Source organism: Diceros bicornis, chromosome 22 (genome assembly GCF_020826845.1).
Source record: "Diceros bicornis minor isolate mBicDic1 chromosome 22, mDicBic1.mat.cur, whole genome shotgun sequence".
NCBI classification, from domain to species: Eukaryota; Metazoa; Chordata; class Mammalia; order Perissodactyla; family Rhinocerotidae; genus Diceros; species Diceros bicornis.
This window is the reverse complement of record NC_080761.1, coordinates 42,911,655-42,939,555: the sequence shown is the minus strand read 5'-3', so window position 1 is coordinate 42,939,555 and position 27,901 is coordinate 42,911,655. Positions and strand designations below refer to the sequence as shown.

General features: G+C 39.4%; 1 protein-coding gene across 1 annotated transcript in view; it reads right to left on the bottom strand.

The window, feature by feature from the left end:
* Positions 1-27,901, bottom strand: part of FOCAD (focadhesin) — a 269,185-nt gene that overhangs the window by 22,029 nt on the left and 219,255 nt on the right. The window contains exons 29-35 of the mRNA XM_058565883.1: positions 24,015-24,162; positions 22,013-22,132; positions 20,442-20,564; positions 19,914-19,991; positions 19,176-19,247; positions 17,739-17,841; positions 15,770-15,850 (exon numbers count right to left, since the gene is read on the bottom strand). Of these exons, the coding sequence (XP_058421866.1) occupies positions 15,770-15,850; positions 17,739-17,841; positions 19,176-19,247; positions 19,914-19,991; positions 20,442-20,564; positions 22,013-22,132; positions 24,015-24,162 (725 nt within the window). The remainder of the gene's footprint in view (positions 1-15,769; positions 15,851-17,738; positions 17,842-19,175; positions 19,248-19,913; positions 19,992-20,441; positions 20,565-22,012; positions 22,133-24,014; positions 24,163-27,901) is intronic.

Sequence of the window (27,901 nt, the reverse complement as noted above, 5' to 3'; positions counted from 1 at the left end):
GACATTACAAGAAAACTATAAACCAATATCTCTCCCATGAAATTGATGCAAAAATCCTCAAAAAATATTAGCAAGTAGAATCCAACAATACACAAAAAGGATTAGACATGATGACCAAGTGGGATTTATCCTAGGTATGCAAGACTGGTTCAAAATTCAAAAATCAATTCATGTAATCCATCATATCAATAAGCTAAAGAAGAAAAATGACATGAATACACCAGTAGATGCAGAAAAAGCATTTGACAAAATCCAATACCCATTCATGATAAAAACTTAGTAAACTAAGAATAGAAGGGAACTTCCTCGACTTGATAAAGAATATCTACAAAAACTCTACAGCTAACATCATATTTAATGGTGAGAAATTAGAAGCTTTCTCACTAAGATCAGGAAAAGGCAGGGACGTCTCCTCTCACCATTCCTTTTCAATATTATATTGGAAGTCCCAGCTAATGCAAAAAGACAAGAAAAGGAAATAAAAGGCATAATGATTGGGAAAGAAGATGGAAATAACTAAAATCAGAAATGAAAGAGGGAACATTTCAACTGACTTTACAGAAATAAAAAAGATTATAAGAGAAAACTATTAAAAATTGTGTGCCAATAAATTAGATAATCTAGATGAAATTTAAAAATTCCTAGAAACACACAAATTACCAAAACTGGCTCAAGAATAAATAGAAAATATGAACAGACCTATAACAAGCAAAGAGATTGAATCAGTAATCAAAAACCTCCCAACAAAGAAAAGTCCAGGACCAGATGGTTTTACTGGTAAATTCTATCAAACATTTAAGGAAAAATTAACATCAATCCTTCCTAATTTCTTCCAAAAAACAGAAAAGGAAGGAAAAACAAAACTCATTCTATGAGACCAGCATTATCCTGATATCAAAGCCAATGACACCACAATAAAAGAAAACTACAGATCAATATTTGTTATGAATATAGATGTAAAAATTCTCAACAAAACACTAGCAAACTCAATCCAATGGCATATTAAAAGGATTATACATGATAACTATGAAGGATTTATCCCACAAATGCAAGTGTCATTCAACATAAGAAAATCAATGTAATACACCACATTAATAAAATGAATGGGGAAAAAACACATAATTATCTCAATTGACACAGAAAGCTTTTGCTAAAATCCAACACCCTTTCATGATAAAAATATTTAAAAAATTAGGAATAGAATGACGTTATCTAAACATGATAAAGGGCATTTGTGAAAAACCCACAGCTAACATCATACTCAATGGTGAAAGCTTTTCCTCTACAATCAGGAACAAACCAAGGATGTCCACCTTCACCACTTTGTATTGGATGTTCTAGCCAGAGCCATTACACAAGAAAAAGAAACAAAAGGCATCCAGATTTAAAAAGAAGAAGTAAAACTAACTATTTGCTGATGACATGATCCTACACACAGAAAAACAGAATTCAATAAAGTTGTAAAGTATAAGATCAACCCGCAAAAATCAGTTGTATTTCTATATTCCATCAATGAATGCTCTAAAAAGGAAATTAAGAAACAAGTCCACTTGCAATAGCACCCAAAACAATAAAATACCTGGGAATAAATTTAACCAATGTGAAAGACACATACACTGAAAAGCACAAATCATTGCTGAAAGAAATTAAAGAAGATCTAAATTAATGGAAAGATATCTCATGTTCACAGATTGGAATACTTAATATTGTTAAGATGACAATATTACCCAAAGCCATCTATAGATTCAACACAATCCCTATCAAAATTTCAACAGCCTTATTTGCAGAAATGGAAAAGCCAATTCTCATATTCATAGGGAATTGCAAGAGGCCACAAATAGCCAACACAATCTTGAAAAAGAAAAATTGGGATGACTCACACATACCAATTTCAAAACTTACTACCAGAGCAACAGTAATCAAAACAGTGTGGTATTGGCATCTACAAGGATCGACATATAAACAAACGGAATAGAATTGAGAGGCCAGCAATAAACCCATACATTTATGGCCAATTGATTTTTGACAAGGATGCTAAGGTAATTCAATGGGAAAAGAATGGTATCTTCAACAAATGGTGCTGGGACAACTCAATACCCACATGCAAATAATGAAGCAGGACCCCTACCTAACACCATATACATAAATTAACTCAAAATGGATCAACAACTTAAATTTAAGAATTAAATCATAAAACTCTTAGAAGAGAACATAGGGGTAAATCTTCACAACCTTTGATTTGGCAATGAATTCTTAGATATGATACCAAAAATATGAGCAACAAAAGGAAAAAGAGATAAGTTGGACATTGTAAAAGTTAAAAACTTTTATGAAAAGGATATTATCAAGAAAGTAAAAATACAACCTATAGAATGCAAGAAAATATTCGCAAATTGTATATCTGATAACGGTCTAGCATCCAGAATATACAGAGAACTCTTATAACTCAATAACAAAAAGATAATCTAATTTTTAAAATGAGCAAAGGACTTAAACGGATAATTCTCCAAAGAAGATATACTACAAATGGCCAAGTACTTAAAAAGATGGCAAACACCATTAGTCATTAGGAAATGCAAATAAAAACCAAATGAGATATTACTTCACATCAATAGGATGGCAATAATAATAAAAAAGAACAAGTCCTTTTTTAAGGATGTGGGGAAACTGGAACCCTCATACATCACTGGTAGGAATGTAAAACGGTGCAGCCACTGTGGAAAAACAGTTTGGTAGTTTCTCAAAATTTAAACAGAATTACTACATGACCTAGCAATTTCCCTCCTAGATATATGCCCAAAAGAACTGAAAACAGGTGTTCAAAAACTTATACAGAAATAAATCTTCATAACAGCACCACTGATAATAGCCAAAAGGTGGAAACAACCCAAATGTCCATCAACTGATGAATGGATAAATAAAATGTTGTATATCTATACAATGGAATAGTATTTGGTCATAAAAATGAATGAAATACTGATACTTGCTACAACAGGGATAAACTTTGAACACATTATGCTAAGCGAAAGAAGCCAATCACAAAGGGTCACATATTGTATGATTCCATTTAAATGAAATATACAGAATAGGCAAATCCACAGAGAGAAAGCAGATTATTGGTTGCTAGAGGCTGGGAGAAATGAGGAATGGGGAGCAATTGCTCACTGGGTGCAAGGTTTCCTTTTGGGGTGATGAAAATGTTCCAGAACCAGATAATGGTGATGGTTGCACAACATTGTGAATGTACTAAATGCCACTGAATTGTACACTCTAAAATGGTTAAAATGGTAAATTTTATGTTATGTGTATTTCATCACAATAATAAAGAAAAGCACAAGAAGCATAGAAAGAGAAGAAGCAATATCTGGAGAGAAAAACAGAATTCATGAGAGAGACCGATATTATGCAGCTCCTGAAAGACAGACAGAGAGAGGGGCCGGCCCCGTGGCTTAGCAGTTAAGTGTGTGCGCTCTGCCACTGGCGGCCCGGGTACGGATCCTGGGCGCACACCAATGCACCACTTGTCCGGCCATGCTGAGGCCGCGTCCCACATACAGCAACTAGAAGGATGTGCAACTGTAACATACAACTATCTACTGGGGCTTTGGGGGAAAAAAAAAAAAAAGGAGGAAGATTGGCAATAGATGTTAGCTCAGAGCCGGTCTTCCTTAGCAAAAAGAGGAAGATTTGCATGGATGTTAGCTCAGGGCTGATCTTCCTCACAAAAGAAAAAAAGATAGAGAGAAAGAGCAAGATAAAGTCTTGGTGCCTAGTATCTTTCAGTTCCTAGTACTCTCAAGGGCTGGAAGTACAGTTTCTGCCCTGAGATTCCTGGGAATCCTAGGAATCCCTGCAATAAATTATCTTTACTTTTGAGTCAGTTGAAGTGAGGCAACTGACTTCTTAACAAAAAGCACCCTAACATAATTACTATCTAGCTATTGGCCCTATCACTCCACTTATACTGCCTTTGCTAAGATTTCTAATTGCTATCTAAATGCCACATTCAAAGGGATTTTTTCAGTCTTTCTTTCCATACTTTTCCATCTAAAACTGTATCATGCCCTCATTCTTGAAATAAATGCTTCCCTAAACTGTTTTTCCTCTGCTTTTCACTCCTCGAGCTGATTTACTCTTAGTTTCACATACTACTTACATGTTGATGACTAGTAACTCCTAATCCCAGCCTTCCTCTGATGTTTTCGACTCTTATCTCCAACTAGAGGTATCTCAAAAATCAGCGTGTTTTCTTCGCTAGCCACAACTAACCTACCTCCTTACCTTTGCCTCCGCCACCTTGAGAAGGTAAAAGGAGCAGGGTGCCTTCCAGCGATATCTCTCTCCCCTCCAACAAACACTCTTGCTTTTTGAAAATGTTAAAAGCTCAACACACTTGCCACTCCTCTATGCTGTGTTACCAGTAACTGAAGCTCTATTTCTATTTTCTCTTGAGATATAATACTAGGAGTGCAGGAAATATTACCAAGGAGTTAACCATTGCTGTTACAAGTTGAAGAATTTCTGACCAAAAAAGTAAATAAATTCATACACACATTCATTCATTCAACCATTAATTGAATATCTACTAGGTACCAGGCACTGTTCCAGACAGTGGTGACAGTGTTGAGCAAGACAGAAAAGTCACTATGCTCATGGAGCTTATGTTCTAGAGAGAGGACAAAGAGACAAGAAAAAATCAGGTGAGATAAATTTTTTTTTTTTTTCTTTTTTGTCTTCTCCAAGAGAATTTCTCCAGGTCCTCATCCAGGTAAGCACCTGGTCCTGACAGAGTAAAACATCTCTGTCACTTTCTAGGTGCAGACCACCATGCGTGAGAACCTGTCCACAATTGAAGGGAATTTTGCCAATATTGATGAACAGATGAAGAAGCTGGGAAAGTGAGCACCTTTGGGAGATGAAGAATGGGGGTAATCCTTACCCCTCTGAACTCTGTTAACAGCTTACATAGGGTCTCCCCTTAATTATAACTCTCACATCCCCACCCCATTTGACACTGGGGGCAAGGGGTTCTTCTTGCATGTGGGGTGTACACCCCTCCTCTGATGAATAGAGTGGTAGCTGGGGGATATTAGATGGTGGTCTCCCCTCACAGGCCCTGGGGATGATGTGGGCCCAGCCACCTGCCAGCTCATGTCCAGTACTGCTTTGCCTGGTGTGGGGAAGGACTGGGTCCTGTCCTCCAGCACAGCTTCTGTGGCTGATTGTAACTGTACAACTGTTTCTGACCATTAAATGCTGTTGTACTCTGTGTGGCCTCTGCTGTGTTTCCTGGGGAAGAGGCAGCACTGAGACATCCACAGCGTAATAGGCAGCCTAAGCCACTCGCGACTACAAGAGGATTGAAATTGTAACCTGTTCTTATCAAAGAACTAAGGAAAAAATGAGTACAGAGTCAGAGCCAGAGTTTCAAAATATTCTCATCTGTTAAATTAAGAGTGTCTCCCATAGAAAAGCAGTGGAGGCCCCACAGGGCAAGTACAAAACAGAATTAAAACTCCCAAGGGTCGTGTCTTTACAAAAGAAAAGGCAGGAGGCAGCCCCTGGACAGCTGGTCATGCTGGCCGCTCCGGTTGGACCGCGTTGCATAATCCTCAGTCGCATCATCACAACGTCTCTGAGCGTTCTGACGGGGGGCGAAGGGGCAGTGTAGTGTGTCCGGGAGGAGAGGCCCAGCAGGCTCCTTTGCCCCCTTCCCCCTTTTTATATTCCGGAGGAAAGTAGAGGGACGCTGGCTACACCTTGAAATGAGGCTATGTGTTTCAAACCTGGGGACAGGGGTAAGAGGGGATGTGTGCTTTGAGCAACCTGAGCCAGAGGCAGAGGGGCGTTGGAGGGGTGAGGGAGGATGCATGATGCTTATTGCTTTGTACCTTTCACTGGGAAGGAGGGCAGCAGCCAACAGTAGCTCACAGGTTTGTAAACTGAGCCTGCTGGCTTCAAGAAGGGAGGCAATGAAGTCGAATTAAATATAAAAGAGTCATTTGTGCAAAAATAACTTAAAGAAATAAAAGACCTGGGGAAGGGGGTGTTCCCCTTAGCCTGGTGGGGAGAGGGCCATATACCACACCCCCCAGGCCTTTTCAGTGACATGGCTTTCGGGGGGAGGAGGTGAGCTTCCCTAGCCCCTGCAATGGCTCAGGATGGGATTGTGGGGGAGGGGGTTGCATTTGTGCTCTGAGTGGGGAGTAGTGCCCCCACCCTCTGTCCACAGGTGCAGGTGGCTGGCAGGGGCTCCCAAGGCTCAGCACCCAGCTCTCCCCAGTCAGGGTCAGATCCAGCTCCAGGGATGGCTGCTATGGGGCCAGTTTCCTCCTCTTGTTTTTGGCAGGACGGCCAGGGCGGGCCCGGGGAGGCAGAGGGACAGCCGCGCGGCTTGTGGGGCTGGGGTCCAAGGTAACGTCCTGGCAGGTGCTACTGCTGTCCCGTGTAGGGTTGTATTTTCTCCTCCGGCCACGACGAGACTTTCTGACTACCCCCGGGGGCACCTTAAGGTCCTCAGAATGGGGCCTGGGAGGGGATGGATCCTTGGGCTCAGCACCCCCTTCAGCCAGCTCCCCATTATGCTGCCAATGGTGGGTCCTTCTTGGGGACCGTTCCATTTGTCCATTGAAGCCACCACGTGCCCCCCACTTGAGGGCCAGTCGGCCAGGCTCCCGCCGGCTGCCAGGCTCTCGGCCCCAGCCTGGCCTGGCCTCACCATTAATGCCCCGAAGTCCCCCTCCTCCCCTCCGCCCCGCTTCCCTGACCCCCTCCCAGTGAGCAGCTCAGTGACTGGGGGGTCGGGAGAACAGTGGGGTGGGGCTAACGCACTGAGGGGAGGCCGGGCAGGCTCCGATTCAAGGGCTGAGGTGGGGCTCTCAGGGGCCAGACAGGGGGCTTCTGGCTGCTCTGGAGGGATCTGGAGACTCTGTAGCAGGCAGGCTAGGGGACTAGAAGCCTCTGAGAGGGGTGGAGGAGCTCCTCCCCCAGAGAGGAGCTGCAGCCCCAACTGGCCAGAGAGAAGAGGGCCAGGAGGCTGCAACAGGCTGGGGAGGGTTCCAGGGCTGGTCAGCAAAGACAGGTCACCCCGTAGGCTGGCACTCAGCAGAGGGCTAAGGAGTTGAGGGGGTCTCCCTGAGTTGGAGGGGGCCTTGCCCAGAGAGGCGGCCCCCGGGTCAGTAGTTGCCGTGGTGACACTGGAGGTAGGTGGTCCAGGCTGGGGGGCACTCAGGACACAGGGCTGGGGGGGCGTCCCAGAGGGGGGATCCAGGCTGGCAGCCAGCAGCACAGAATTTAAAGCTATGAGGGTAGGGGGGGCTGAAAGGGGGGGGAACAGTAGGGGGGGCAGATCTCCCAAACCTGAATATGCCTCCCCACTTGGACCCCCAGCTCCCTCTGCAGATCCCTCCCCATCCCCAGCTGTGGGGCCCAGGGCCAACAGGGGCAGGAAAGAGGCCAGGAGGTTGCTAGGAGGTGCAGAAGGGGGTGGAAGAAGGTCTGAGGGGGGTGGCGGAAGCAGGGAAGCCACCAAGAGCGAAGGCCCTTCGGGCTCGCCTGGGGCGAGGGGAGGGCCAGGTCCCCCTGGTGGGAGTAGCAAGGGCTCAGGGGGAGGTTGTCCCCCTCCCCCCAGCCAGCACACCAAATAAACTGTGGCTGAGCAATGGAGAAGGTGGAGGCATATTACTTATGCTGTGATAAGAATTAACTGGTTGGCTATTTGCATAACTATACTGATTACACACATACAGCAACTGTCCCTACACAACGTTGGCTGCAAATTGGAGTCTTTGATTTTACAAAAATAAAACCACAAAAATTAAGCTGCTTTTCTGGGGTCCTTTTGGCTCACGATTCACAGAAATGGCCTGATGAACTGGCAGACAGTATAGTAAATATCTGTGCACAGAATTACTTTTCTCTATTAACGACATGAATCCAATTCTTTATTGGAAATCATTAATTCATAAGCAAATTCCTATTAAAGTTTTTTTCGCACATCAAGTGTTTTCAAAATTACTTAAAATTTTATTCCACATCCTTCTGTAGAATTCACTACAGAAATTTTGCAGTTTCTAGAGGATCTAGAGAATCAGGAAAGACATTCAACCTGTCCTCGACTACCATGACCCAGTGTGAAATATGACCATTTTCCAGATGTTTTATTGCTTAAGACAACGAGCACTCCCTTGACAGGACAACAGAACTTTCACCAATAACTACCCTTACCATACACATTACACGTTGCTTCTATACTCTTTAGAGCTGACCTGATATACAAGCAAGTGTCAGAAACAAGGAGAACTTGCAAAATGGAGCATAGGGTTGAAAATCAAGTAAGTGCTGTAATGCAATAAATCTTCCTCTTTTCAAAGGGCAGAGACTCAGTACTGAGTAGCCAAACTAGAGTCACACAACATTTTCCACTATATTTAGAGAACTAATTCTGACACTAACTGGAATGAAAGGAATTACAGTAACTGTTAGGAATGGAGAAAATACGTGGCAGTTCCACACATTTGCAGGGAGGTATGGAAAGAGAGGGAGTCCCGAAACAGGAGAACAGAGGCACATGGTTCCTTCCCCAGAGATCTTTAGCACTGGACACAAGAATCCAAATCTAAGCAACAGGAATGGTCAGCTCCCTTATTACAGTGCTTTATCTTTCAAACAAGTGCCTTAGATAAAAGGAAATGCTGGAATGCTTTATAGACAATGGATTTGGAACTGAGAAGTCCTAAAGTACTTGTTAAAAGGATCCAGATGTTTTAAAATCCGGATACAAAGTTGCTTTAAATCTCTCATCCACTTGACAGCCTCAAAGAACCCTGATATAAATGGCATATCCGAACATAATGCATTACAACAGGACCCATTATCACACATACTTTGGCTACACAGAGGATCAGATCTCAATGCCACAAAGCACACATGTAATCCCTACAGTAAAAGTCTGGTAACAAGTAGGCTAACAGCTGGTGGTGTGTATATTCCCCATCACCAGCCTGTCGCTTGTGTAGTGTGCATATGTCGTTATTTTCTCCATTTTCAGCATTGTTTAGAAGCAACTTAGCCTAGAATTATCCAGTATGTGTGTGTCTGTGTGTATATATATATATATATATATACACACAGACACACACAAACACACATGTACGTATATATACGCTTAAAGCTGTAGATCAACAAATACTTGAAAACTATCACATGCCAAGTACTCTGTTCTAAGCATTTAGGATAAAACACAGATGTTTTTCCTGCCCTTGAGGAAATTACAGTCTAATGGGAAAGACGGACTTTATACAGAGAATCATAAATAACTGAGCAAATAATTATACTATGTAAAGTAATATGAAAAACATATATAAGTACCACAGAAGAAATCTAAACTAATCGGGAACATTGAGGAATCCTCCCTCTTCCCCCACTGAGGAAAGGATGTTTAAACCAAGATGGAAAGGATGAGTATGATTTTTCTAGACAAATTCCTTCGAAAACACAGGTAGAGGTCATTGCAGCATGTTATATTTGTGGGGACTAAGAGATGCCTAGCCTCCTGCCAGAAAGTGCTCAGATGGTCACTGAAAACAGCTGATGATTCTGATATGTCAGTCAGATATTAAGAGGTGGTAGGATGTTCTGTCTTAAGACCAAGTATTTCAACAACATTCAGAGTTATCAGAAACAAACACATCCCTGGGCCCCTTAGTACCAAGAAGGCTGCCATGCAGGGTGGCTGCCCAGGGGAGATCAGGACCTGAGAGAGAAAGGCAGCTTTAGCTGGGCTGTGGCCCAGTGGGGACAGGAGATTGGTTACATATGGAGGGACTCAACAAATGAGCAAATATATTGAGAACAATGGGAGCCAGGTTTCTTACTGTCAGAAAAGAAAGTTACAAACACGAAAAAAGGGAAAGGTAGAATGAATCCTGTGGAATCTTTGAACTGGAATTGGAGATATTGGTGTGAACTTGTGGTTTTCAATATAGATAGCTAGATCTAGAAATACAGACGTGAAAGAGAGAGAGTGTGTGTGAGTGTGAGTGTGTGTATGTGTGTGTGTGTGTGTATTTCCTAAATCTATCCACTGAAAGGGTCTGTGAGCAGTGATTACCCCAGCAGCAACGAGAGAATATGTACCAAGATCTTAGCTTCTAAATACCATTCTCCACTAAAAGGAACCTGAGCTACCTGGCTATTATAGGGCTGAGGATAGTACAAGATGAGCCTAGAACATCTTTTTGTGCCACAAAGTAAGGAAGTACTCGAAGAATGATGGGGTTATGTCAAAAGCACACAAGAGCCAACTTAAAGAGGCTCTTACTGATCTAATCTGGAACAATTTGAGGATCAAAATAATGAATAATTTAATAATGTGATTAAATAAAATAGGAATTTAGGAGTCCATATGGAAGGAAGGAAGGAAGCAAGGCAGGCAGGCAGGAAGGCAGGCAGGAAGGAAGGCAGGCAGGAAGGAAGGAAGGAAGGCAGGCAGGAAGGAAGGCAGGCAGGAAGGAAGAAAGGAGGCAGCTCTTCCTTACAGTAGAATGCCTACTAAAGAGCGTAAATGGAATAAGGGAATGTTAAGAATCATCTTTTGGCAATGATCATAGTAATTAATTCAGGCAAGAAAGCATTAATGGATACTAAAACTAATGGGTGAAAGTTGGATGAAAAATGGGATATTCATAAAGTCTCAAAATATCTCCACACAAAATATTTATTAATGATAAATGGAAAAGAGAAAGTTTATAGCGGAGAATCTGGAAGATGTCACCTTATCCAAGGGATCAAAGTTAACATGACCAGTAGAGGGAGACAGACATCACGTACCCCTTGACAGGATGCGGCGAGGCGAGCAGAGCTCCACTTCTGTGATATTCCTGCCAAAGAGGACTGACCTGACTCATATGAGGAGTATCAGGTAAACCCAAATAGAGGAGCGTTCTATAAAATACCTGGCTTCTAATCTGAAAACATGGTCAAGTCGTGAAAGTCACAGAATGACTGAGGAACTGTTCCAGATTGAAGGAGACTGAAGAGACATGACAAATAAGTGTAGTGTGACATTCTGGATTAAATTCTTTTTCTACTAAAGACGTCATTTGGACTCTCAGTGAAACCTGAACAGGGTCTCTGGGTGAAAGGAATATAGGAGTTCTTTGGCTGTTTTCATTTTTTGTAAGTATGAAATTATTTCAAAGGAAAAAGAAAAAAGGTGCAAATTTTTAAAAAGAAACTGTCTAAAATTTAATTAAAAAAATAACCTCTCAAATAGTAAATACATGCAAAAATGTTCATTCCTTCTGATAATGAAATGCAAATGAAGGCAATCTTAAGGTATCATTTTATACCTGAATGGTTTTTATTGTAGTCATTTGTTTATCTATACGTGGGTTTGCTTTGTAATATCATAACTAGGAAGTGTTTATTATTTATTTTGTTTTCTAAGCACTGTAACATAAAGTGACTCATGAACTCATAATCCTTACAAAACTCTCTAAAGAAGATTCAATTATTTTCTCCACTTTACAGAAGCAACTGAGGCTTAGAGACTTAAGCAGCTTGCCTCAAGTTACAGAGCCACAAGTGGCAGAAATGGGGTATGAACCCTGGAGAACGATGCTGCTTTTAACCGCCATGAATATGCTTTGCATATTCATACAGGGCTGAGGTACCCACATCCGGTACAATCCTTTTGAAGAGCAATGAGGCCATGCCATTCCTATCGTCATCAATTCCTCAGACTCTTGCCTACTAACAAATTGCTGAGACTTTATCCTAAGGAAAGCTATATACAGAAGAGAGAAAGCTATGTGCATAAAGATGTTCTCTATAATGGAAATTTTTTAAATGACCAATAGGGAAATGGTTAAGTTAATTATGATTCATCAACTTGATAGAATATTCCATAGTCATTTAAAAATGATATTATGGAGACATATGGAAAATAGGGAAATGTTTATAATATAATATTAAGTTAAAAAACACAAAGTATATGTATATACTTGGAAATATGTAAAAATTGTGCATAAAAGCAACACATTAAGAATTAAAATTCAGAAATGATAATAGCTGTTAGAGAGTCATGGGATAATTGGTGACATTTTTTCCTTTCAAATACTTTCATGGTGTTTACAACAAAAAAACAGAAATCAAACACTCTCAAAACATATCCTTTTATCAAACGTCTAGAAAGTAACACAGAGATTCTTTTCATACTTTCTCTCAAGCCTCCTTTTGGAGGACATGGGTGGAGATTATGTCCATTTATGTGGAAAGTTGTTATATTTTTAAAAATCACACAACAAAAGGATGTAATTTTTATGATTCAATATGACACATACACACATCTAGAAGGACATATCCTGGAATATTTATTGTAGCTATCTCTAGGTGGTGAGATTATAAAGGATTCTTATTTTCTTCTTTCTGCCATTTTTTAACTGAGCGTTCTACACACGTATTCATTTCTAAGAATATTTTTTGAAAGAAGTATATAGGTAAACTATTGCTAAATTAAAATATTTTAAAATGACACAATCTTGGCAATAAACTCCATAATTTCATCAGAAAAATTGGACAGCTTTCTCACACGCTGTATTCTACATTTAGAGTTCACTAATTCTGTTCCTTTGGCTAGATTCCTCAACAATTATATCTCATGTTAACAGTCCAAAAATGATCAGTGGAGAATATACCTATCTGTACTATATGCACAAGCCCAATTCTTATACACCCAGATCACTGACCAATGAATTCATATCAAGAAGGAAATGCCATTCATAATGACTTTATTACAAGGATTTAAATACACTTTCCTCACATAATACTTCTTACTGTGAACTTTAAAGCCTAATAGAAAAATACAAGCTCAGAAAGTGTTAGTCACATTCCCCCACAATAGAATAAGAAAAATAATCCTATTATGTAGAAATGCCTAAAGTCAGTACCAAAAAAGAAATGATTACTTTTATTAAGTATTTTTAATACATTTTAAATATATTATAAAAGTAGATAAAATCCTGATGAAATCTGAATGTGCTAAGAGTTTGAGAAAAAACAAAGATCAGAAATCAGAAAAAAAGAATAAATGATTAGAAAAGAAGCAAAAATAAGAGTCACAATTTAAAGGCCCTTTAGGGAAAAAATAATTCCATGATAGGAGGAATTAGATTATGAGCAAATTTAAGCCTAGCATAGTCAAGAAATGTCCATAGGAACAGATAATGATGACGATAAAAGCTAAGAAATAATAGATGTGCTAGAAGGAGGCCAGGGCTACTGGGGAAGAAAAGGGAATGTTACATGGTATAGCAAAAACCAGTTATATTCAAAACTATTCACTGAAGTCGAAAAAATAGAAGAAATTTCATCTATTTGGTATGGCTTTAAAATATAGGCCTGTGTGAAGGAGTGGATCCTATGAACACCTTGTATGTTCCATCACATGAGTACTAAAGTGAGTATCCAAAGTGAGAAAAGCCCTAAGCATTAGAAAGCAGATTAATATATTCACTATCTCAAATTTGATTGGCTAAAATTGAGATCATGATGCCCCATCTCATCCTGGCATAAGTGTGGATCAGGTATAACATCACCTTTTTCTTCCTCTTGTGAGTTATTAAACAGCACACAGAGGCAATGAAGCCATGCTCTCCATAAAGTTTTCTTTCTTCTGCCCATGCCAAGCATGATTTTTATTCTCTAAAGCCATTTCTTCCTCAAAAGAGCTCACCAAAGTTGTCATCCTTCCTATCAGCAGCCCCACTGGGCTCTGATGAGTGACATCCAGACATTTAAACTCAAAAGCTGCTTCAGAAGGGAGTTATTAAAATTCAAATGAGCTGGGCATATTGAAGAAGAAAACACTCGTTTGCGTGCACACCTCCGCGTTTGGCCATCCCATTTAGCCCCATAGAGCAGGGTCTGGTTTTGTTTTTGTAAATGGGCTTCCGAGGCGGAGGTCAGCCTCCCACGGCCCCCACTCCTCTGGGGTCATCATTAGTAATGTGTATGGCTGAATAGATTTTCCTCTGAATCTAGTCAGCAAACCTGACAAGAAGGCAGCCCTCTCCCAGAACCTGAAAATGCCAAAAATCTGACTGGTAATATGACATTCTTTAATACTTCATTTATCTGTTTTAAAATAGCTTTCAGCAAGACTGCACAGAATATCACTGAGGCCAGTTCCACCTGATTTTTTGCTTTTAGGGCAGAACATTTCCTGTTGTGTCATGACTGCGTAATCATAAAAATATTACATTTAACCAAAAATTTCCCACAGGATTCAGAGAAAATTCATTTCTGCCAAGAAATATGGCTCTGGGGTGCCAAAATGACATTTTATTTGTTAGAAAAGAAAAAGAATCTATCTTTCATTTGACCTTAAGAATTTTAACTTTATTTCTCATGGAAATCTCTCACATTATCAATACTTAAAAATTTTATAAGATATCAGTGAGCAAATTAACAAAAAATAGAGCAAAAATATATATTCCTAGAATTATTCCGGCCATGGAAATTTTATACGTTCCTTTAGTAAGAATTCAATCTCTTATGAATGAAGATATCTCTATTATAATATCTATTTTAAATAGACTTAATTTATGGCAATGTAAACAATTTACTCCACATTATGTGTCATATATGACATGTTTATATATAAATATATCATGTACAACAATGACATAACCATATATCAATTTTTACTGAGCATATGTAAAAGCAAATCATGCTAATTCACGACCCTAGGATAATAGCACAATTTCTAGAACTCCAAAAACTAAAGGAATTCATCTCCAAACTATGAAAGTAGTGTATAATCTGGAAGCTCTAGGGATTACTGTACCCAGTGGGAAATCAGACAACATGACCTTTAATGTCCCTTTGGATGGTAAGATGTTATTCTTCCACAACCTTCATTAATCAAACCTGCTTCCTCCAAATTTATTCATTTTAGTTTGTTTAAAAATTTTTTTTCCCAAATTGGGATGGTCTGGTAATACAGGCACTGGTTTTGCCCAGACAGACCTAACCAGCCCAAGGAAGAATGAAACTAGAAAATATCAATGAGAGACTATTACATGAATGAAACTGGTTCCTGAGCTATGACAAGTTAGTTCTGATCCATGTTTTTCTTCACAGCACTGAATAGTATGTGTGTATCATTAAAGTGTATTTACTTAATAACTCATAAGGCATTATTCTGGCTCCAGGTAAAAACAAAGGGCATTCCATCTCTGTCTGCAGGTTGCTTGTGCTCTAACATGGGTAGCAGCAACAAAGAATCACAAAGGGACAAATGTTTGCAGAGAAAAAGAACACAAGCTAAAAATAAGACCTAGAACCAGCGATTCCAATGACAGAGGGATCACACAAGGTTCAGGGAGAAGACCGACTTCCAAGTCAGGTCCGAGAATACAAACTGCACCCAGGTGTGTTTTCTCTTTTTCGTTCACATGCCCTTGAAATTGACAAGAAAAGTAACATGTGCTTATACAGATGAAATGGCCAAATGGAGGATTAAGGTCTTCACAGAGCCCCCCAAGGTCAGAGACAGTGATTCCAAGAGACTACACAGTATGGACATTTATGCACCACTTATTGTAGTGGGCTTCCTGGTCATCTCTATTGCAAAGAGGGTCTAGTAGAAGAAAATATTCGCCCCTTCAGATCTGTATTGTTTATTTCTACAGAAGCATGCTTAGGGCACACAAACTTACTTAACATGTAAAAAGAATCATAAAATTCAAGAAATGTGTTCACTTGCCTTTTTTTCCTCCTGTAACAAAGAACCCAATGGCTGCTCTAATAAAACTGCTTTCAGGCAAATAGCTGTAGTCAGTAGGAACTGTGGAGACAGAAAATGATCAAATTAACCAGTGAACTTGGTGGGACTAATGAAGGAAAGATAATGATTTCATGCTGCCATATCAACCTAGAGACAAAGCAGAGATGTTTATGCCATTAATCTCAGCACAATACTCTGTGGCTTCAACTAATTCTATTAGATTAAGTGACTGGCCTTGAAGTAATCACTTGGGCTATGCAAGCAAATCTAAAACGGTGGTAAACCTAGCAGAGGTTGAAAAACCACAGACGATGAAAACTTCACTGAAGTGGTTAAAAAAATCACAGTGTCACATCAATGAGCCTCACTCCAGTGACCTCCTCAGTGTCAGCAAGGAGTGTGCTGGGCATCTAGGCTGAGACCACCATCCTATGGGCTACTTCAGGACACCCTGAATCAGCTATATGAACCATGGAAATACAACAGTCAGTATCAACAGCAGCCAGTCTCTTACTTCATAAAGCAGGGACCTCTAAGTGACCAACATGTGCAAATAACCAGATACGGTTACTGACCTGGAACGGTGAGGCAGCGACATTTATGCTACTTGAGTCCTGGGAGTTTCCTAGATTCTTTTCCTCCCAGTCTCCCATAATTGTTTCATGAGATGGTTTTTACCGTAATAAATGGTTCAATTGGAAAATTCCATCAAAAACAAGTAGCTGTACTTTTCCAGACATACAGTCATTTTGTTCCAAAGAACCTGGTGTAAGATGATTCACTATGACCTGACTTGAGTCTATGTGGGCCAGACCATGTAGTCCATAACAATTAAAAGTCTATGTAAAAAAGCAAAGACTGAAATGAACGTGCTATTTTACCAGGACATTGTGAGAGCACTGACCTTCAAAACTAGCATTACCAAGGGTTTCCAATATGACTAAGTCTTTTTTCCTTTTCCCATTTTAATATGACAGCTTCCAGCTGTCTAAAGTTCTTTATGTTGGGAATGCTGCAGAACAATGTCTTATTTCTCTAACTAAGGAGTGATTGAAAGTGAGGGAAACAGTAATGACAGTGGCCCATGTCCATGGCAATGCTGTTCATAGACCACCTGTGAGAGGATGTATGAAATTAGGTTTTCATGAGGAATATTTGGTACCTAAACCTCACTGGCCTAGGTCCAAGAGAGCCAGTGGGTCAAAATTCTATAAAGAACAAGAAGCAGATATAGGTCCCAGTGCATTACAGTGATGCTTTCCCCAGAAAATCTCCAAGTAGAAACATAAATTAAGCATATGGGAATTGGAAATATTTTTTATTGCTTTTATCAAAAAGCTGGAAATAGAAAAAGCCTTGTTATATTAAGACCTGGGATTTCAATTCCAAGGCCAAGTAGACGTACATCTTTAAATGTACTTACCCCATTATTTTCTTAAAAGCAGGGACGAGAAGAACCCCAGCTATATACGAGGAGACTTTTAATGAAACACGAACATTATACCAACTATGATTACATCTAGCAAAATAAAAAGGACTCTGTTCCAAGCTTCAAGGACCTGGTTCTTAGTTTCTGGATTTGTCACTAAACTAACTGTGTATGTAAGTCATGTAATCTTTCTGAGCCTCAGCTTCTTCATTTGTAAAATATGGGGTTACACCAAATGTCCAAACTGTTCTCTAAGGGAGGCAGCGAGGAAGAGTGAAAAGAGCATGGGTCTTGGAGGCAGACAGATCTGAGTTCAAACCACGAGTCCACCACTTACTGCCACGTGACCCTGGGCAAGTCAGGAAACCTCTCCATAGCCCATTTTCCTCTGGTATAAAATAGGGATGCTAATTCCCACTACTTAGGGTTGTTGTGAAGATTAATACTCTTAACAAAATACATAGCCCCAAGTCAGCAATCTGTGCTTCCAGCTCCAGTGTTCTATGATTCCAGTCTTACCAGAGGTTCTACTTTGATTTGAGGACAAAGTAGATAGATGAAGATGCCCTAGAAGCCAGATAGCATTTGACTGAAGACCAATCATGCCAGACACACTGATGACCTATGGATGAAAATGTAACAGTTCAATGATGGGGCAAGATTGAAACCCTATTCAATTAAAATGCTACTCACAGAAAGTCACTCATCTTTTATGAAGTGGTGGCTTGGCTGGTAACGAGAAGTTTTATGATAAAATGTAATATTATGTGTCTAGTATGCCAAACCTGAGACATAAACGTAATCAACAAGTGTTGCTGAATAAATCAATGAATCAATCAATCATGATAGAAGGTACTAATGGTTGCCTCAGGTTTCACTGAGTCAGATTGGTCGCAAAGGAATTTTCAAAAAATGGGAAAAGAAAATCCAAAAAGTAAAAAGAGGTGATAGTTATTTAAGACTAAACACCTCTAAAAATGGAATGAGATATTATTTTATTCTCTTCCTTAAATAATGTTCTATTACTGCATTATCAATTCATAACAAGTATTTTTTAAATAACAGTTTTCATTTATATATTTTTCTCCCAAATTACAGCAACTTAAGTTTCAGTAGAATTCTTTTTTTGAGAATATTCATATTCATACATGCAAAAGAGAGTTTTTTCTGTTCGGAGATTTATGTTTGCTTTAAAAAGCATGAATTACTAAAACTTCTCTATGTGGTAGGTATTATAATCAGCCATATTTTACAAGAATGAAAACAAGTTTGCTGAGTGAAAAGACTACAATACAAAGTTCTATAGATAGTAAGAACACCACCTAGGCAAAAAAAAAGAAAAAAGAAAAAAGAATGCTTGAAAAGAAATATGACCGAATATTAGTAGCAGTTGCTTAAGGTTGGGAGGACCATCAGTGATATTTTTTCAGTTTCTTTCATTATGTTCTCTCAAATTTTATGCAATGAACATAATAATTTTTTTAAATAAAAATCTTAAAATATAAAATCATTTCTCAGTGGATGGATGAACACGTTTATTCTTTAGCCAAGGATAACGCTGACAATGACTTACCCAAACACTTTTTATCAGTGACATCTGAACTCGTGTCTCTTAACCATTCCACACAGCTATCTGCCTACCCTTTGATCACCTTCCATTCTTCCTTGTCCTGAGGGCCTGACATTCCTTGCAGGGTCAGGTTTTAATTTTTAAGGGAAACCAATGCCAAGTTAAATGAACTCAAAAATGCCAGCTTTCTTTTTTTCCAGAGGCAGCGCATGTTCGTCAGTGAATGCAGGGCCATCAGCCATTCTCAAAGGCCCCTTGAACTCACCATGAGTAACTAGAGATTTCCCCATTTTCCAAGTAAAACAGTTTGTAGCATGAAAATGAAAAAAGACAACAAAAGGGAGTACTTATTTTCCCACCCAAGGATTTTAAGTTCCTCTTCTCACCTGAGTCAAAGCTCTAATGACTTCATTAAGTCTGCCTTGAAACTGAGAGGTCTGAATGGCTTCCGACTTCAGCTGAAAGAAAAAGGAGAAATACCCACCCCAACATCCCCCCAAAAGTAAATAATGATAGTCCCAGTGTAGCGCTATCATCTTCTGAGCTATGGAATAATTTATCATATGTCCTTATATTTCAAAAACAAAAGCCGTGAGCTCCTTGAGGCAGAGCCCACGCTTTACTCATCATCGACTTCCCAACACAGTTCAGTGCAGCATGTAGCACTCACTTAATAAACTTTTACTGTATGGACAAAGGAACTCCTCAGAATTACTTGTAAACTTACATGCACACATGTCTACTGTGGAAAACACTTTAAAGTGAAAGAATAATTAAATAGAAATAAACAAACATTACAGATACAAAATGCAGTTTCTGATGAATGACTTTTGAAATTTCTTATGATTCAATCACTTTTCTCAGGCAGGGAATTTTGCACAAGGTACATAAGTTGACTAGGTTTAATTCCTACAAACCAAATAAAATAAGGAACAAATCTCTATCGAAAAAATTCTTGGCCAAGAGCAATTTTCCATACATCAAGGCACTGAAAAGCCCAGCATAACCATTACCATGAGCATATACTCTTCTGTCCTTAGCATACTGAGATATTGGGTATTCTCTTCTTGCTGTGGCTATAGACACATTTAGATTTCTTCTCTTCTTGTTTTTTTTTTTCTTACCTGCATTACATCCCCTTCAGAGCCTACCAAGGCCACCATGCCATGAAGAGCTGCCAAACAAAGCATCGTGGGAGCGCCCTGAAAACAAAGCATCAGAACACATCAAGAAGGAAATAGTCCTTGGGTTTGAATTCTATAAAGCTTACTATATCACAGTCAAAATGGTACCAAATTTGTAGGGTCAACATAACCTGTATCACTGAATCAAAAATGGCAGCAGACTTGAATAAAGGAACAGGTTAAAGTTGTTAGATCATAAATGGCTTCTTGTTATTTTTTATTCACAAATCACAATGTTGTTTTAAAATTAAAACACTGACAAAATAGCCAGTTTAAAAAAAAAAACTATAATGGTTGACAGGATGTATCATTTATAAGAGATTAAAAGTACATGTGTCTCTTTGGTTTGAAATTGCCTATTCTTTTACTGTTAAGCTATATATCTTAGCAGCACCTATAAATGGTCCAATAAAGCAGCTCTTTTTCCTTTATAAAAATATAAAATAACATGCAGGAGGTGACCTCTACCTCTGCTAGAACAATTCTGATCCAGGCAGGGAGCAGTTTGTTACCCAAGTCTTCAGCTTTTCCATGTCCACACACAGACAAACCATGAACTATGTTTCCCAATGCCAGGGCAAAACCTGATGTCTGTAATAAATAAATAAAAACAAGGGGTAAGAAAAAAGAAGAAGAACAGCACAGATCAGGAACATCTATAGATACCACACAAGCACTTCTAGAGGCTCCCTTTCCTACTGACACATTCTTTTGCCATCTGAAAGCCAGAGATTTGCAGATTTTTTAAATCAAGACCTTTGTTTGCAAAATAAACTGCAGTCTAATTGCAGGGAATTCAGCTGCAGTGAGTGGTTTATTTTAGGAAAATAATACTGGACTATTGAGAGACTTGGCTGAGAAGATCCAAATTCTCTGAAAGGGTTGGGGTGAAAACATCAAGGTAGATCAGAGGATCCTGGTCAACTGCCAAACAAGAGAAAATGTCCCATAATGAGCACAGCATATGCAAACTTGTACACTTTGGTGTCGCAAAACCTATTCTGAATGTAATTGAGCAGGCATTTAACCTTAAAATTGTAACAATACAATACAATACAAGCTTATAGCCAGTGAATCCTGCAATAAGCCACTATGGCCAATATTAAGACTTGGGAGAAACCTAAAAAAAACCTCAAATGAGGCAATTTTATAGCATGTATACTCAGAGGGAACACTTTTTTTTTTCAATTTTTTTAGTGTGGTAAATTATACATATAAAATTTACCATGTTAACCATTCTTAAGTGTACGGTTCAGTGGCGTTAAGTACATTCATATTGTTCTGCAATAATCACCACCATCCATTTCAAGAACTCTTTTCATCTTGCAAAACTGAAACACTATACCCATTAAACAATAACTCCCCATTCCCCCTCCCCCAACCCCTGGCAACCACCATTCTACTTTCTGTCTCTATGTTTTGACTACTCTAGGTTCCTCATATAAGTAGAATCATACAGTATTTGTTTTTTGTGATTGGCCTATTTCACTTAGCATAATATCCTCAAGATTAATCCACATGGCATGTGTCAGAATTTCCTTTCTTTTTAAGGCTGAATAATATTTCAGAAGGAATATTTTAAGAGTATTTAGGTTAATTTGCAGGTATTTACGTTGCCCTATGCATATTCAGTCATGAGCAGAGATTTTTCTGTCTTGACTTTGCTGAGGTTTGACTTTATCAGATCCTCTATGTATTCATATCTTTACAAATTATCTCCAGCCTTACACAACTCTTACATTCCCTAGCCATATATTTTAAGATGTTATAAATACAGAGCAATGGTTGGAGAGAGGGGAAAGCCTTTCATACTCTCTCAGACAGAGAAAAAGAAATGTCTACGAAAGAAGATAGGATATAAGGATAGGAAAAGATATCTGTGTCTGTTGGCTACAGCTGTGAGAGAGGAGAAGCGTTAAAAGTTCCTCACTTCTGGGCACGAAAAATATCCCATTAAGTCTAATTCAGAGTAAGTCAAAATTAGGCCTTAGCAGCAGCATGAGACCCACAGAAAGAAATAATCAGGCACACATTCTGACCTGTTGGTTGTTCTCCACTAACAGTCGAAGCTTGTTCATGATATCTTCAGCCTCTGCAGCCTCAATAATTCCAGCACTGAATGCTGATGTACACACACAGCTGAGGGTATAGGCAAGGACCTGAGAAGAAAAGACCACAGAAAAATGTCTCTTCACGAGGGAAAATAAAAGAACACAGTTTAGTTGACACAAATATTCTGTCAAACTTCTCCCTAGAAGGAGTATATTCAAATACATCTACCACAGATTAGGCATTGTTTTGCTGCCTAACTTATATTTCACAAGACTGTTATGAGATGGGTGTCAATATTCCTACTTTACAGATAAGGACTTTGAGGCTCAATTAAACATAGCTAGAAAGTGAGGCAAGATTCAAACTCAGGTCTTTAGACTCGAAATCAAAAAGTTCCCTGGTTACCTCATGTCAGAATACAGCATCTATCAACAGTGGAAGGAGATTTCATCACCAGTAGATGCTACTAACTGCCATGTGCTCTGATCCACGGCCAAACAGGAGAGGAGATTGAAAGAAGTGAAACACAGCTATATTAAGACTCCCTGGTAGAAGTCGTGGAGCATAATGGACCAGGAATGTGGGTTTTAGAGTCAGACAAATTGTGTAAAATGGAGATAATACTACTTACTTCATAGCACTGGTATGATAATTTAATAAATAAATGAATAAATGAACGATTTATAAATAAAAAAGAATGTTGGGAAGAGACAGAATACTCAGGTATATGTCCCAAATTGACCACTTACTGGCTAAGTAACTTTGGGCAAGTCACTCAATCTATTTGAGCCTCAATTTTTGCAAATCAAGGTTAATCATCCCCTGCCTGCACTACCTCGCATTTTCATGAAGGTAGTAACCCCCTTTACAAAGATGCTGTTAAGACAAGGTGGAAACGTTTAACTCCTAACACTAGTTGACACAGCATGAAAAAAGGAAGTAGTTTCTAAGGTAGAAATTGGACACTAAAACATCAGAGGGGAGAAAAAACAAAACTGCTTGCTCAAGGCCTTATAAATCAAAACATCAAGACAGATGCATCAGTTATAAAAACCTTGCTGTCATTTATTAAATTGCTTCTCGGTTACAAAATTTTCTTATTTGGCTTAAAAAGATATGTCCTTTTAAATCGTATTCTGAACAGCTTTCAAAATGGAAATGTGGTGCACGTCTTAGAACAAAACTTCATCCCTCTGTGCCCCAAAGAAATTCACCGATTCAACAAGTCCTATTGCTGAAAGCAGAGGAGCAGAGCCGGGAAACACAGCAGCCATTATGTACTCATCAATAGCTCATGGGCAGGCCAGGATAAAATAGAATCTGCTCTAATGAGAGGGAGAATCTGGCCAGGCCAAGAGGTCGTCCCGGCTCCTTCCAAAGAAGAGCAGAGGCGGTTCAACTTCACCTGGGCACTACAGACATATGCCTCAGACGCGCCCTCTAACCACGGCCAACACACACAGACCGTGTCACATGAACTGCAATTCTGCAGATTTCTGCGCCCTAAAAGAAAAATCTTTTCATTAAGTGTGGTAAAGGGAATTTCCTCAATAATTTTTCATGCTGGCTGACATTAACAGAATCAAAAATGCCTTTTTGATCCACAGTTTCTTAAGCTTATTCCCGGCCATCTTTTAAAGTTACATTTGGCCTGAGTATAATTCTAAAAATCTCCATTTAACCTTCCTCCAGAAATTACAGCTCTTCTTAGAAAGTATCCTCTACTGATGCTGACTTAGGTTTTTGTATTCACTAAAGCCTCTTATCTTAGATGCCACATTTAAGTCTTAGTTGATTTAAACAGCTGCACAATTTGAAAACTCTATGATCTAATATAGGTTGTATGCCACTCTGATTTTCTCCTAATCCTAGTTGAAATTGATGAAGAATTTAATTTGAGGGTTACCAAAACATAAAAAATATAAAATCAGCAGCAACGGGAATACAAAAGACAGCAAAGGGCAGAAAACTGTAACCTCTGTCTCCTACCTCCTGAAACGTTCTGCTCTGGCTCCCACTGTCATCTAGGTATGCAGAGAGCTTCCGAAGCGATGCTGCCACATGAACTCGGGACTCCGTTTGGCTGCTGTGGCTCATGAGGGACAGAACAAGTCCAACTCCCAATATACAGCCCGTGCTTGGATGCCAAAAGAGATGAGGTGTTAAAATCACAAGAAATCCGCATCATCGCTTTCCACTTATCATGGGAGTTTGCAGTGCTCTGCAACCTGAGGGGAGATGGCTGGATTCTAACTCTGCTGCCTGGTATGTAACAGTGCCCCAGGAACCACCACTGGTACACCCACCTCCTCCCTCAAAAGGAGGACTTGGTATCAAAACAGGTGTCTGTGGCCCGTGCTAGTGCTGTGTACCCACTAGAGAAAAACAAACAAAAACATGAAATAGTTTGACTTAAACTTCACGGTGAGGAGAGGAAGAGGAGTAAAAAGAAAAGGCAATTATCAGCTCTATCTCTGCACTTAGAGAAATGCTGAAGTCCTCCCCCCATGTTGAGTGCACTATGATTAACTACTAAGGAGGAAAAAGACTAAATTTCAGGATATGAGCTGAAGACATCTGACTAATAATAGCGGGATAAATGCAAGTCATGATGATGAGGTCCTGCTAAGTGCTTCATGTTTCCTAGTCAACTTCAACAAGTGGAATTTCTTTCTTAAAGAAACTGTGTATTTGTCTGGGCACAATGACATTAATCCTCTTCTCCCCTCTGATCTCTCAGAGTACCACTGGGTCAGAAGAGAAAACGGACAAATGACAGGCTTGTCAAAAGTTACCCCATGTGACAATTCAATTGGAATCTTGGGCTTTGTGCCCCAATTCTCCTGAAAGAACACATATCCATTTAAAGAAAAGAATTGTTCTCCTAGAAAACTTCTAGTTAGTATGATAAGATAATGCAGCTTTGGGGTAATTTTTTACTTTAAAAAAACAGGTTTTGTCATCATCGGTTTTCAAATTGAAGAAATGCTGAGTTTTTCAGAAATCATCCTCACTCTGGTTTGGCTTTCCTCTCATCATGATATCTGCTCCTTAAGAAGACATTCCAGGGCATTTCTCCAATAACATATTTCAATGCCCGTGTGTTATGTCACTTTGCATATAGCATCTATCTCCTTGGTTGGCTGCAAGAATCTTCACATAGTTTCATGAACGTGTTATTTACTTCCCCCAACACCTCTGTGCAAAAGGAGCATTCGTATCTGATAAGAGACACCCAAAAGGATGCAGAGGCTACAGGATTTGCTCAAGGTCATGCAGAGAGTTTCGTTTCCAGCAGAGCACGGCCAGAAGACAAGGGTTTTTGATTCCTAGCCCTCTGTTCCATCTGCCAAACCCCAAATCCCTCTTGGTGCCCCACCTGATGCCATGATGGAATGCCTATGAGAAGGCAAGAGATCTCAAGCGTGTTTTTCTAGTTTCTATTGTATAACAATCTGGCATTAGCAAATCCTTTGTAAAGAAGCCACTGCAGTAATAATCCATCATTAGTCAGGCAGAACTGCTGTTACAGCTTACACGAACTTAACAACAAGCTCAACTAGCATAATGCATTTCCAACCAGTTAAATCAGCATCTAACATCCGAGCACTGCATGCTTTTGAGACAAATCACATTTCTGAAAGAGGAAAGGCTGCTCTTGATAAGTATGGATTTAAAGTCTTTGTTTTCATTTAGACTCTACCGAGAGGCTATCTTTCTATATTGATGTATATAAAAATTTTTGACAGAATTAGACCAAAGATATAGACAAAATGTGATCAATGCTTTGAAAAATTTGACTTTTGCTCCCTCTTTGACTATTTAACTGCTACTTATGCTTAAGATTTCAAATGTTACTGCCTCAGGGACACCTTCCCTGGCCCAGCAGGGAACCTCTGTAGTACTCTCCCACAGCACCCTGTACTAATTTACTTCAGACAATTTTAATTATAAACTCTGATTAGAATTATTTGGGGAATTGTTTGATTAGTGTCCGCCTCCTTCACTAGTCTGCAAGCTCCCTGAGGGTGGGTACTTTTTCTGGTTTTTCCTCACACAGCACCTGTGGTACCTAATACACTGCTTGATAAGGATAGGCACTCAACCAGTATTCACTGAATGCTGAAGAACTGACCAAATGCAAGGTTTCAAGAAAGTCTCAAGTGGAGGAAAAATTTATGAGTGGTAAAATTCACTGAATATATCGTCCAGACAGGTTTAAGAAAGAGGAGTGTTGGGTTCAGGTGGAAAAAGGATTCTTCTCAAAGCTTACTTAAAAAAGTATTGGGGTTCATCTTTCCCAATAAACAGGCAGGTATCTAAGTCTTGCTTTCCGGACTATTCTGGGTACAGAGAAATCTCTATCCCCTGAAGCTCTTCCAAGGCATACGGGCACAAAGGCTTAGGGCACAAAGGCTTAGAAAACAACATCCCGGTTTCTAGTTCACATTTACGTAAATATTACCACAGCATAATTATTCTTGGGCAAAGTTACCATTCACTAACCAGTCTATTCATTGCTACAATGCTAGTTAGTTGACTGCTGTAATATATGAATATATAGATTAACTATGTATATACATATGCCAATATAAATACATTAGAGTGTACGTGTCTACTGACCTTCTGAACTGTTTCCTTTCATTTTGCCTCATTTTTCCAGCATGCACCCAAAAAGTAGTCCTAAAGCTTTATTCCTGATGTTTCCTTCTGATTTCCAAATCTTCTACATTTTAAACTGTTTATTTCTGCCCTGAGTCTTAAAGATTCCCCCAGGTGCTTAGTTCAGCATTTCTACACATTTACCTCATTCTAGTTTCCCTTTGAATGTCTGCCAGCTCTAAGCCAAGAATAGCTTGGGCAGAGGTAGCTTTCAAATCTTTCTGCCCATTGAAAATCTGGTGTCCCAGACAGATGAAATTTAAAAACTATAATATTAGGTGTAAAATTGAGATTTTGGAATTGCTAACATAAATCTATAAAAATAGTAACAAATGACAAAGATAATTTTAGTTTTAAAATTATATGCCCCATTATGTCATTACTCGTTTGAATTTCTTATCCAAGTATATTAAAATATCACCAGCAAAAAGAAATTCTGAGACTCCAAAGCTATGCAATTCTGATATGTGTGTTGCTATATCAACTGAGATATAAGGATATATTTTTCTAAAATTAACCAGAGATGAATCTTCAATTCCCTAGTTTATTGTAGGCTATCTCACAGATTATGTACTAGGCCATCTAATAATTAGTTCTAATAACAGCTAACATTTGTATAGCGCTTTGCCCTTTACAAAGTGCTATACAAATGTGTGTTATCGTATTTGTAAAAGCTCAATAGTAATTAACCAATGCTCAGGTCATTGATGGATCGTGAGACTAGTTAGGGCTGTGAGGATTGCAATGGCACAAGAGCCACCACTAGAAGGCAGCAAAGTGTAAGTGATAGGACCACAGACCCGGACCAGCCCAGGTGCCTGGTTCTCTCAGCAGGGACACGTCCATTAAATCAAGGAAGCGCGGTGAATTTGCTGTGGGTGAATTCTATCACTTGAGGTAGCACGCTCCCAGATCTATTAACTACCTCCTGGTAATGCTTCCACTATTTCACTTGAGGGAGGTCTGCCCTAGACTTCTGCAATCTCATTAGACAGGGGAACAAAATCCTATGCCACGAGCTAGGCACTCAGGTCTGGGCCTAGTTACAATCTCTGTCTCTCTCTGTCTCTCTCTGTCTCTCTGTCTCTCTGTCTCTCTCTCTCTCTCTCTCTCTCTCTCTCTCTCTAATGGTGAGTAACACTCGCATGTCAGAAAAAAATAAATAATAAATAGCATACTGTCAGGTGTCAATTGCTTTCTCTCTATTGAAATGT